Raw genomic sequence first — 13,127 nt, 5'->3', positions numbered from 1 at the left:
GATATTATTGGGACAATTGGTGAAAACTAAGTAAGACTTGGAGGTTAGATAATAGTATTGCATCAGTATTAATCTCCTGATTTTGATAACTATAATTTGACTATGTAAAAGAATGTCTTGTTTGTAGGAAATATACAATGAAGTATTTTTAGGGCTGTAATGTAAGAAGAGATCACTGCAACTCACAAATGGTTACAAAAGCTATACATATATGTGAACATATGGAGAAGAGGGAGAGGGAGGAAGGTGGAAGAACAAATGTAGTATACACTGACATTTGGGGAACCTGGCTAAAAGCTATAGAACACTTCATGGTATTTTTTTGCAATTATTCTCTAAGTCTAAAATTATGTCAAACCGAAACATTTCGAAAATGGATAAGGCATTAATTATACTAGGTGCTATAGCCTGCCTTCTAGGTCAGATGGGGTATCACTCCCATGATTATTTTATGTGACAGTAACAATGGTAAAAGGATATTGCAGACATAATTAAGGCCCCTAATTAGTTGACTTGGAGTTAGTCAACAGAGGTTATCCTTAATTGGGCTGACATAATCATAATTAAAAGAGGGACTGGTGTGCCCTCCCTGAGGTTAGAATGACACTCCCTTGCCAGGCTTGAAGAAACAAGTTGCCATGAGTTATAATGCTACAAGAAAATTCTGCCAACTACCTGAGATTGAATGAGGACACTAAATCTCAAATGAAACTGCAGCCCTAGCCAAAACCTTGACTGCAGTCTCAGGCAACCCTAAGCAAAGAACCCAGCTAAACTGTACCCAAATTACTGACACACAGAAACCGTGAGATAATATATAAGTACTGTTTTAAGCTGCTCAGTTGTGGTAATTTATTACTCAGCAAAGAAAACAAATACACATAAATAACAAACTCAGTTATTCAAATTCAGTAAAACCTTACTTCTGTACTGAACAGTATTCCTCAAAATTGGCAGACTAAGTGATATTTCTTCAATGACATCCACTAAATTGGAAATGCGTCCTTATAATTGGTTACAGTAAAAATATTAAACATCCTGCAAACCTTAATCGTTAGAATGTTAAAGTGTCTTCTCACATTTTAGAAGCTAAGGAGTGACTTTGAGGTGGTGTGAAAGGAACAATAATGTCACTATAAAATTGTGTTCTTGGAACAAAGTCAGATTTACAAGAAAAAGTTCATCCAAAGAAAATCTTTTGTCCTTTGGAATTTCTCCCTGAGCCATTGTTCTCTATTGTGTGAGTTCAAAAAGGTGCCTCAAAATTCATGGTTTTACATATTTTAATCATTTTCTCTTGCTGATGGTTCACTCCACTGCTGAAAGAGTCTAGCTTACAGGCTAAGAGTATCACCAATATTCAACCTTCTTCCCTTTGCTTTTGTGTTTATCATGGTCTTCCTCAGAAGCTGTTTACCTCTACAACTTCAACTATCACTTTTATGCTGCTTCTATATGACTGTCCATTTTTGACTGTTTTTCCTACCTGCTAGACACTTGGATTTCGTGGTGTGATTACAAAATTCAAACCTCTAGCACTCTCTTGTATTCCTCATTTCCAAAAGAGTTACCCATATCTTGCTGGTTACCCATCCTCAGAAACTGAGCCATTGCTCACTTATTATTGTCCTCCTATTCCTGACTACTAAAATCTTAACTATCTTCTAAAACTCACATTAAATATTACCCCATCAAAATACCCTTTCTGGTTCTACCTGGTTCAAACAAATCTCAAATTTCTGGTAACAAACAGAATTTGAGTTATATTACATTTAGATTTCTTATCATACTGTTTGCCTTCTATTCATATATGTGCATTTCTTTATCTGATTTAGTAAATATAAGTTTTGTGAAGGGTATATATGGATATAATCAAGTCTGAAATATCTTTGCATGCCCTTCAACACTGAGAAGACTACCTTATTCCTTAAACTATATAATTTTCAAACATCTTAAAAGAATTTTACATTTATCAAATCATTTCTTTTGATTCATACAAGGCTTGGTAGACAAGTAGAAAAGTGGACTAGTGAGATTAAAAAAAAAACTTCTCCAGGACAAGAGCTAGAGGTAAAGGAAATTCCTTCAACTGACTTAATCTGACAAAGTTTGGTACTTTTTTCAACATACCTTACCTTTTGTAAATATAATGGGTTACTGATAGTGAATTCAGTCCAGTTTATATTATAAAGGAAAAGTATAGTAGAGATAGTACTTTAAACTTATTTAACATAGGAAATGGATTTTTATAACATAGCCATATATGCATGCTAAAAATGTATCTGAAGTATTAATTGTCCAAACTAAAAAGTGGTGATGGCTCTGAGTAAATATTAACCAAGTATTTTCTGTTATAGAACAAGAGACTTAAAACTTACTTGCAGAAGCATCCCAAAATTTTATTGATCCGTCTGCATGACTAGATAAAAAATACATTAGCATTAATTACAGTAAATTTAAAAAATCATAATCATTCCAAATGTATAAAAACTTGAGTTATTGCTAAAATTTGATTCAAAATCCCATTCTAATGAGAACTTATATATGCTAAACCATTTCCAAGCTCATGGTAGTGGTTTACTTTTTAAACAATGCACTAAAATCTAGATTTAAAAAAGAACAATAGATTTTACTGTAAGAAGATTTTATGTTGAATAGAGAACAATGAAAACTGGCTTGAATGAGCAATATATTTTTATATAAAATTGTTTACTCTCAATAAAAAATACCTGACTTAATTTGGTTACATTAAAATAATTTTGAAGTCAATATCATAGTGAAATTAAAGTTAAGCTTCAAAATATAAAAAGCAAATCCTTAAAGCTATCTAGAGTTGTATCATTATTTGGCAATAACATAATGGTAATTCTATAATATCTAATCTAGAAATAAAAAGGATAGAATAATTCCAACATTTTATTAGTTCAGCTTTAACCTGACACCAAAACCAAAAAAGAAAATTACAAAACCTTATTCCTCAAGCACAGGTATAAACATTGTCAATAAAATATTAGCAAATCAAATAAAAAACATAGAAAGGATAATAAATCATGACTAAGTTGCAGTTCATCCTAGGAATGCAAGAGTAGTTAAACATTAAAAAAATCAATCACCATATTGTTATTCATCATACTGACAGATTAAAGAAGAAAAACCATATGATCATCTCAATAAAAACAAAAAAAGCATTTGTTTCTACCTTTTGGCTATTGTGAATAATGCTTCTATGAGCATTCATGTACAAGTTTTGTATATACCTAAAAGTGGAAGTGCTTGGTTATATGATAATTGTTTAGCTTTTTGAGAAATTGCCAAACCATTTTCCTTATCAGCCTCACCATTTTACATTCCCCCTAGCAATGTATGTAGTTCTAATTAATCTATATCCTTGTCAACACTTGTTATTTCCCTTTTTAAAAAAATTTTAGCCATCCTAGTGGGTATGAAGTGGTACACATAATTGTGGCTTTGATTTTCACTTCCCCAATGACTAATGATGTTAAGCATATTTTCATGTGCTTGTTACCCATTTTGTAGACTTTTTTGAAAAAGTCTACACAAGTTCTTTGCTCACTTAAAAGTGTTTGTCTTTCTATTGTTGAGCTCTAAGAATTATTTATATATTATGAATACTAAACCCTATCAGATATGATTTGAAAATTTTTTCCAACTCAGTGTTGTCTTTTCACCTGATGATGAAGACCATTTTATCTATTTTTTCTTTTGTTATTTATGCTTTTGGTATAATGTCTAAGAAACTTTTGCCATAATCAAGGTCGTGAAAGATTACCCCTTTGTTTTCTCTTTGAACTTTATAGCTTTAGCCATTAATTCAAATCTTTCATCATATTTCAGTTAATTTTTGCATATGGCATGATGTAGGAGTCTAACTTTATTTTTTTATTTCGTTTTTACTTAAATTCTAGTTAGTTAACATAGAGTGTAATATTAGTTTCAGAAGATTTTAGTGATTCATCACTTACATATAAAACCCAGTGCCCTCCTTAATACTTATCACCCATCAAGCCTATTCCCCCCTACAACCTTCCCTCCAGCAACTCTCAGTTTGTTCTCTATATTAAGAGTCTCTCTTATGGTTTGCCTCCCTCTCATTTTTTCCCCTCCCCCTATGTTCATCTGTTTTGTTTCTTAAATTCCACATATGAGTGAAATCATATGGTATTTGTCTTTTTCTGACTTATTTCACTTAGCATAATACACTCTTGCTCCATCGACATCAATGCAAATGGCAAGATTTCATTTTTTTTTATGGCTGAGTAATATTCCATGATATATATATATGCACACCACATCTTCTTTATCCATTCATCAGTCAATGGACATTTGGGCTCTTTTCATAATTTGGCTATTGTTGATAATGCTGGTATAAACCTCGGGGTGCATGTATCCCTATAAATCAGTATTTTGGTATCCTTTGGGTAAATAGTGCAATTGCTGAGTCTTACGGTAGTTCTATTTTTAACTTTTTGAGGAACCTCCATACTGTTTTCCACAGTGGCTGCACCAGTTTTCATTCCCACCAACAATGTAAGAGCAATTCCTTATTGTTGCATCCTCACCAACATCTGATGTTTCCTGTGTTAATTTTAGCCATCTGAAAGGTGTGAGGTGGTACCTCATTGTGGTTTTGATTTGTATTTTCCTGATGAGGAGTGATGTTGAGCATCTTTTCATGTGTCTGTTAGCCATCTGGATGTCTTCTTTGGAAAAATGTCTGTTCATGTCTTCTATTTCTTAACTGGATCATTTGGTTTTTTGGGTGTTGAGTGTGATAACTTTACAGATTTGGGGGAGGGTCTAGCTTTATTCTTTTGTATGTGGATATCCAGTTCTCCTAGCAACATTTGTTGATGAGATTATCCTTTCTCCCATTAAATGATCTTGGCAGACTTATAAAAAATCAGTCATAGATGTATGATTTTATTTCTGGAATCCCAATTCTATTTCATTAAATTATATATCTAATCTTATGACATTACCACACAGTCTTGATCACCGTAGCTATGGAGGGAATCTTATAATTGGGAAGTGTGAGCCCTTCAACTTTGTTATTTTTCAAGATTATTTTGACTATTTGTGGTCACTTGCAATTTCATTAATTTTAGGATAACCTTTTTCATTTCTGCAAAAAGGTCATTGGGGTTTTGACAAGGATTGTAGTGAATCTCTACATCATTTTGGGATATTGCCATCTTAACAGTATTAAGTGTTACATTCTTAAACATGGGATATAATTTGATTTATTTTTGTATTTTTTTATAGATTTTATTTATTTGACACAGAGAGATAGCAAGAGCAGGAACACAAGCAGGGGGAGTGGGAGAGGGAGAAGCAGGCTTCCCGGCGAGCAGAGAGCTCGATGTGGGGCTTGATCCCAGGACCCTGGGATCATGACCTGAGCCGAAGGCAGATGCTTAACGACTGAGCCACCCAGGTGCCCTATTTTTGTGTTTTTAAATTTCTTTCAGCAATGTTTTATAGTTTCTGGTGTATAAACACTTCATCTCCTTGGGTAAGTTTCTAAGTATTTTATTTTACTTTTTGATGCTATTATAAATGGAATTGCTTTCTTAATTTCCTTTGTGAATTGTTCATTGTTAGTATATAAAAACACACTAATATATATAAATGATTATAACATCTGCAAATAGAGCTAATGTTCTTCCTTTCCACAGTAGATGCTTTTTATTACTCTTGCCTCTTCTGGATAGAATTTCCAGTACAATACGAAATAAAAGTAGCAAAAGCCAGGATTGTTTTCTTGTTCCTGATCTCAGAGGAAAAGCTTTCAGTCTTTCACCATTGAATATCATGTTATCTGTGGGTTTTGCAAAAATGCATTTTACCAGATTAAGGAAGTTCCACTTCAGGCAAAGGAAGTTCCTCAGTTATTTGAATGTTGCTGTTGTGGTTTTAAATCATGAAAGGGAATCTGTCCAATGCTTCTTCTGTAAGAGATGACCATGTTTTTCCTCCTTTCATTCTATTGATGTGGTTATTATGTTGATTAGTGTATGCTAAAACACTCTTGTGTTCCTAGAATGAATCTCACTTGATCATGGTTTATAATTCTCATAATAATATGCTACTGGATTCCATTTGCTAGTGTTTCATTGAGTACACTTGCATCTATATTCATAAAGAATATTTTTGCATAGTTTTCTTTTCTTGTGATGTCTTTGTCTGGCTTTGGTGTTAGGGTAATGCTGGCCCCATAGAATGAGTTAAAATGTGTTCCCCTCTATTTTTTGGAAATGTTTGAGAAGCATTTGGTGTTACCTCCTTAAATGATTGGTAAAATTCATCATAAAGCAATCTGATCCTGGCCTTTTCTTTGATGGGAGGTTTTGATTACTGATACAATCTCTTATTATAAAGTTGTTCACATTACCTATTTCTTCTTGAGTCAGCTTTGGTAGTTTGTTTCTCAGAATTTATCCATTTCATCTAGGTTATTTACTTTGTTGGCATAGTTGTTCATAATATTCTTTTATAACCCTTTTTTAGTTAAGTAAGGTTGATAGTATCATACTCACTTTTAATTCTAATTTTAATAATTTGAGTGTCATTTTTTTCTGAGTCACTATAGTTACTCAGTCAATTCTGTCCATATTTTGGTTTTGTTTAGTTCCTTTATTGCCTTTCTGACCTCTGCTTTGCTTATCTGTGCTTGAATTTTTGTTATTCCTTACATCTGCAAGCTTTAGTTGTCTTTTCTTTTTTTCCCCCAGTTCTTTGGATGTAAAGATAGGTTATTGATTTGAGAACTTTTTCCTTCCTTTAATGTAGGCAGTATAGCTGTAAATTTCCCCCTGGGTATTGGTTTTGCTACAAGTCTCTACTTTTTCTTTTTATTCATCTCAAAGTGTTTTCCAATTTCCCTTGGGATTTCTACTTTGGTCTATTGTTTAAGAGCATGTTACTTAATTTCCACATATTTGTGATTGTTCCCATTTTCTTTCAGTTATTACCTACCAGTTTCATTATATTTTGGTTGGAGAAGAAACTATTGTTTCAGTCTTCCTACATTTAGTGAGACTTGTTTTGTGGCCCAACAACTGCTCTGTCCTGGAGAATGTTACATGCACCTTTAAAAACTATGTGTTCTTTGTTTTTGTTATTGTTGTGTTGAGGGTTCTATATATTGTCTCTTAGGTTAATTTATAATGCTGTTCAAGTCCTCTGCTTCCTTAGTGATATTCTATCTAGTTTTTCCATCTGAAATGTTCTTCCTTTTATTGAAATTATTATTGTAAAACTCTTTCCTACTTTAATTCTGTCCATTTTTGCTTCATATATCTTGGAGTTCTGTTATCGTATGTATATGTTTATAATATACACATATACTATGCATTTGATTTTTTTATCAATATATAATCTCTTCTTCGTCTCATAACAATTTTAGACTTAAAATCTATTTTGTCTAAAATTAGTATATCCACAAAAAAATAAAGGAAATAAGAAATTAAATTAGTATAGCTACTCTCTGCCTTTCTTTAATTTATTGTTTGCATGGAACATCTTCTTTCAATCTTTTCATTTTCAACATATTTTTGTCTTTGTAATTAAAGTGTGTCTCCTGTAGAAAGCATACAATTAAATCATGTATTTTTACCCATTCTGCCAATCTCTGCCTTATAATTAGAGAGTGTAATTCATTTAATGGAACTATTGAAAAGGAAGGACTTCTGCCATCTTGCTATATATTTTCTATATGTCATATCTTTTTTGTTGTTCAGTGCCTCCAAGACTGCCTTCTTTTATGCTTAATTATAAAAAAAGTACCATTTTGCTTCCTTTCTTGTTTCTTATTTAATTTTCTGTATATATTTTCGTTGTTTCTTTAGTTGTTACCCTGGGCATTAATGTTAGCCTCTTAAATTTATAACAATCTAGTTTGAATTAATGCTAACTAGCTTCAATACCAAAACTCTATTGCTGTATGTTATATATAGCTGTTGCTATATGACCCCACTATGTTGTTATTGTCACAACTTCTTTATGTGTTTTGCCCATTACCACCATGGATTTGTAATTATGCTTTTATGTATTTGGGAAAAAAGAGGAGTTAAAAACAAAAATAAAATAATGTTGGCTTTTATATTTACCTATGTACCCTTTACTAGTGGTCTTTATTTACTCATATGGCTTCAAATTACTATCTAATGTGTTTTCATTTGAGCCTGAAGAATTCTCATTAACATTTCTCATAAGGCAGATCTACTAGAAATAATTTCCTTAGCTTTTGTTTATCTGAGAATGTTTTAACTTCTCCTTCAGTTTCGAAAAATAGTTTTGCTGGATATAGAATTGTTGGTTAAAAGGTTTTTTTTCTTTCAGAACTTTAAAGACATCATCCTACCATCTCTGTCTTCATGGTTTCTAATGAGAAATTAGCTTAATCTTACTGAGGATCCCTTGTACTTGACAAATTGTTTCTGTCTCACTGCTTTCAACATCTTTTCTCTGGATCTGCTCAGTCTTTGTCTTTCAACAATTTGATCATAATGTGTTTCAGTGTGGATCTTTTCGAGTTTATCCTACTCAGATTTTACTGAAATTCTTAGAGATATATGTTAATTTTTCATCAAATTGGGGAATTTTACAGTCATTATTTCTTCAACTATTCTTTATGTTCTTTACCTCCTCTCTTTCTGAGACAGCCATCATGTGTATTTTGTTAAGGTTTATGATGTCCCACAGGTCTCTTAGATATTATTATTTTTCATTCTATTTTTGATCTTCAGATGGAATCATTTCCATTGACCTACCTTCAAATTCACTTATTCTTTTTTCTGCCTGCTCAAATCTAAGGCTGAATCCCTCTCATGAGTTTTTTCACTTCTGTTGTACTTTTCAGCACCAGAATTTCTATTTAATTTCTTTTTTTTTAACAAATTTTCTTTTTATTAATACTATTTGATGAGACTTAATTCTTCTGGTTACCTTCAATTTTTGTTCATGGTTTCTCTTAGCTCTTTAGGCATATTTAAGACAGTTGATTTAAAGTCTTCATAAGTAAAATGTCTTGGCTTCCTCAGGTACATTTCAATTAAATTCTATTTTTCCCCTCTGAATGGGCCACGATTTCTTATTTCTTTATATGCCTTGTATTTTTTGTTGTTGAAAACTGGACTTTTGATTATTAATGAGGAAACTGAAAATTAGATTCTACCCCTTCCCAAGTTCTTCTGCTGATGCTTATTGTAAGTTTTTGTTGTTTAGAAAAGTCAGTATGTAAACAGTTTTTTAAAGATTGTATTCTTCGGGTGCCTGGGTGGCTTAGTTGGTTAAGTGACTGTCTTCGGCTCAGGTCATGATCCTGGAGTCCCCAGATCGAGTCCCACATTGGGCTCCCCACTTAGTGGGGAGTCTGCTTCTCCCTCTCACCCTCTCCCCTCTCATGCTCTCTCTCACACACTCTCTCTCAAATAAATAAATAAAATCTTAAAAAAAAAAAAACCTGTTTAAAAGATTGTATTCTTCATTGTGTGTTGCTTCTGAAATCTCTGCTCCATTAGCTTACCGGTCAGCTAGTGATTTGACAGCAATTTCATTAAATGACTATAGCCAAACAACAATAGCAACAATAACAATAGCAACAATAATAAACCATCTCCTTGTCTTAGCAAGTTGATTCTGTGTTAGGAAACTGCTGCAATGCAAGCCAGGTTATTTCCAACTCTGCATTAGCCTTCACTTCCTGTTTGCATGGTGCCTAAAGTTCATCTAGAGGGGAAATCCTAAAATCTTCTCAGGTATTTTCTTAGCATGTGTCCAGCTGTAGGCATGCATGTGGACATTTAGATTTTGCAGTGTAAGTGGGAGCTTTACAAAGCCTTTGTTCCCTAATGTATTTTCTCATACAGCCTATTCTTTTCAAGAGTACAAACTATCCATTGTTTGCCCCTGCTCTTATCCCCTGCCCCAGGTGAGCTGCAACTTGTACATCTGCCTTTAATTACTCAGACAAATGCCTTCCAGGAAGCCACTTTAGCCCTGGGAAAGCTCTGAGGCAGGGAAAACAAAGGTAAGCCCTTGAGCTAATCCTTCAGGGAGGCACCAACAGGTAAAAACAAAGGGCAAGTATAACTACAATTCTTTGAGAATAAGGTCTGTATTTATTACTCTTTCTGGCACCAAAAAACTATGTAAGAGGAATGCAGGCTGCTATCTTCATGGCCACCACTGAGGTGGGGAGTGGTAGACTCTAAATGGGTAAGGTAAAATACCACATATGCTCTCTTACCAAAATTCAGCACCTTTTTAAAGAAATGAGATATAGTAGACATTTAACATTGTATGTTTCAGGTATACCACATAATTAGGTATTTGTACATTTTGTAAAATAATCACCAGATGTCTAGTTAACATCCATCACCATACATGGTTACAAATATTTTTTTCTTGTGGTGAGAACTTTGAAGATCTACTCTTTTAGAAACTTTCAAATATACAATACAGTATTATAAGTTATACTCACCATGCTATACATTACATCCCCATGACTTATTTATTTTATAGCAACTTCTTTTTTCATTAAGCATTCCCCTGGTTGTTACAAATATTCTGTTAGATTCTAGAGTTCTGAAAAAAATTATTCTGTTTTTGCCAGCTTAATAATCATTTAGTGGAGAAACCAGTCCTACTCTGACATTTTCAGTAATGTAACTTCCTGATATTTTGAAGTAACTTTTTTTACTTAACTATAACACACAGCACGAATCATGAAATTATACCACAATGATAGTCAAAAAGAATATACCTGTATAATTACTCAGATTAAAAAATAGAACATCAACCAAAACACTTTCATTCTCCTTTCCAATCACTATTCCTTCATCTTCCCCAATAGTAGCCACTATTGTCTTTTAACACTCTATATCAGTTTTACTAGTTTTTGAAATCTGTAAGTGGAACCAATTATTTTAAGTCTAGTTTCTTTTAGTCAATAATATGTATTACTATAATACACGTCATAATGTCAAATTGATTTTTGTACTGTGTGAAGCAATAGATTAAAAAATTATTGCTGTATAGAATTGCACTGTATGAATACACCACAGCATATTTATCCATTCTAGTGTTGTTAAACATTTAAGTTATTTCTATTTTGGCACTATTACAAATTATGTGCCTCTGAAAATCCTTGATACCACTATTTTGGGGCAATTATGTACTTTATTAAATATATATGTGGGAGTGAAATTAGTGCTTCAAAGAGTTAGTAGATGCTGCCAAAGAATTTTCAAAAGAGGCTAACTATTCCACAAAAGAGTTCTAGCTGTTGCACAACATCAGAAAAAGGTATGGACAGTCTTTTAAAAATTTTATCCATTCTGATGGGTATGTGCAATGTTATCTCATTGTGGTTTGAATTTACATTACTCTGTTGAGTAATGAACACCTTTTCACATGCTTATGACTATTTGGTTACTTCTTTTGTTAGGTCTGTTGGCCAATTTTTTTTTCTATTGAGTTGACTGTCTCTTTTTCATATATTTGTCAAAATTATTTATATATATGTGATATAAGCACTTCATTGTTTACAGATGATGTAAAATCTTTTCCTGTGATTTGTATTTTCAGTGTCTTAATGGTGTCTTTTGAGGAAGAGAAGTTCTTAGTTTTAATGTAATCTGATTTATAATTTTTTTCCCTTTCTGGTTAGTGCTAATTATATTTTTCTTTATGAAATCTTCCAAACATCAAGAAAATATTCTCCTCTATTTTCCTCCTGAAGCTTTATTGTTTTCTTGAAGCATTTAAATCTATCATTTACCTGAAATAAATTTTTAGTATGAGGTGTGGTAAAAATAGATTCCATATGAATATCCAATTAACCAGAATAATTTACTTAAAAGATTTCTTCCTCACTGCTTTGCAGAGTCATGTTCATAAAGAATCAATTCTCTCTATATATGACAGATGTTTCTGGACTCTCTCTTTTATTCAGTTTGTCTGGCAGTTTATATTTCTGCCATCAACACACCATCTTAGTCATTATAGTTTTATAATAAGTCTGAATGTCTTGTAATTTTTTTTTTTTAGTTTTAAAATTCCAATTAGTCAACATACAGTATAATATTAGTTTCAGGTGTACAATATAGTGAATCAACACTTTCATACATCACCAGGTGCTAATCAAAAGTGCACTCCTTAATTTCCATTATCTATTTAAACCATCCCCCCACCTACCTCCCTTCTGGTTACCATCAGTTTGCTCTCCATAGTTAAGAGTCTATTTCTTTAATTTTTAAAAAATATTTTATTTATTTGACAGAGAGTGAGAGAGAGCATCGTGGGGGGAGGGTCAGAAGGAAAAGCAGACTCCCTGTTGAGCAGGGAGCCTGATGCGGGGCTTGATCCTGGGACTCTGGGATCATGACCTGAGCTGAAGGCAGATGCTTAACCGACTGAGTCACCCAGGTGCCCCTAAGAGTCTATTTCTTGGTTTGCCCCTCTCTCTCTTTTCCCTTTGCTTGTTTTTGTTTCTTATATTGCACATATAAGTGAAATCATATGGTATTTGCCTTTCTCTGACTGACTTATTTCACTTAGCCTAATACTCTCTAGTTCCACCCATGTCATTGCAAATGGCAAGATTTCATTTTTTTTTTATGACTGAGTAATATTCCATTGTGTGTATGTATATATATACCATATCTTCCTTATACATTCATCAGTTGATGGACATTTGGGCTGTTTCCATCATTTGGCTATTGTAGATAATAAACATCAATTAATTGCTGCTATAAACATCAATTAATTCACTTTGGATTAATATTTTTCTATTTGGATAAATACCTTGATATGTAATTGCTAGATTGTGAGGTAGTTCTATTTTTAACTTTTTGAGAAGCCTCCATACTGTTTTTCACAGTGGCTGCACCAGTTTGCATTCCTATCAACATGCAACAAGGTTCCCCTTTCTCCACATCCTCACGAAGGCCCATTGTTTCTTGTGTTGTTGATTTTAGCCATTCTGACAGGTGTGAGGTAATATCTCATTGTAGTTTTGACTTACATTTCCCTGATGATGAGTGATATTGAGCATGTTTTCATATGTCTGTTGGCCATATGTATGTCTTCTTTGGAAAAATGAC

General features: G+C 32.9%; 1 protein-coding gene across 1 annotated transcript in view; it reads right to left on the bottom strand.

The window, feature by feature from the left end:
* Positions 1-13,127, bottom strand: part of STXBP5L (syntaxin binding protein 5 like) — a 432,652-nt gene that overhangs the window by 135,674 nt on the left and 283,851 nt on the right. The window contains exon 15 of the mRNA XM_032406647.1: positions 2,379-2,419. Within this exon, the coding sequence (XP_032262538.1) occupies positions 2,379-2,419 (41 nt within the window). The remainder of the gene's footprint in view (positions 1-2,378; positions 2,420-13,127) is intronic.

The sequence above is a fragment of the Phoca vitulina genome, unplaced genomic scaffold (assembly GCF_004348235.1).
Source record: "Phoca vitulina isolate PV1807 unplaced genomic scaffold, GSC_HSeal_1.0 scaffold8, whole genome shotgun sequence".
Classification (NCBI taxonomy): Eukaryota; Metazoa; Chordata; class Mammalia; order Carnivora; family Phocidae; genus Phoca; species Phoca vitulina.
The sequence above is the reverse complement of the archived record's forward strand: the minus strand, read 5'-3'. Positions and strand labels throughout refer to the sequence as shown.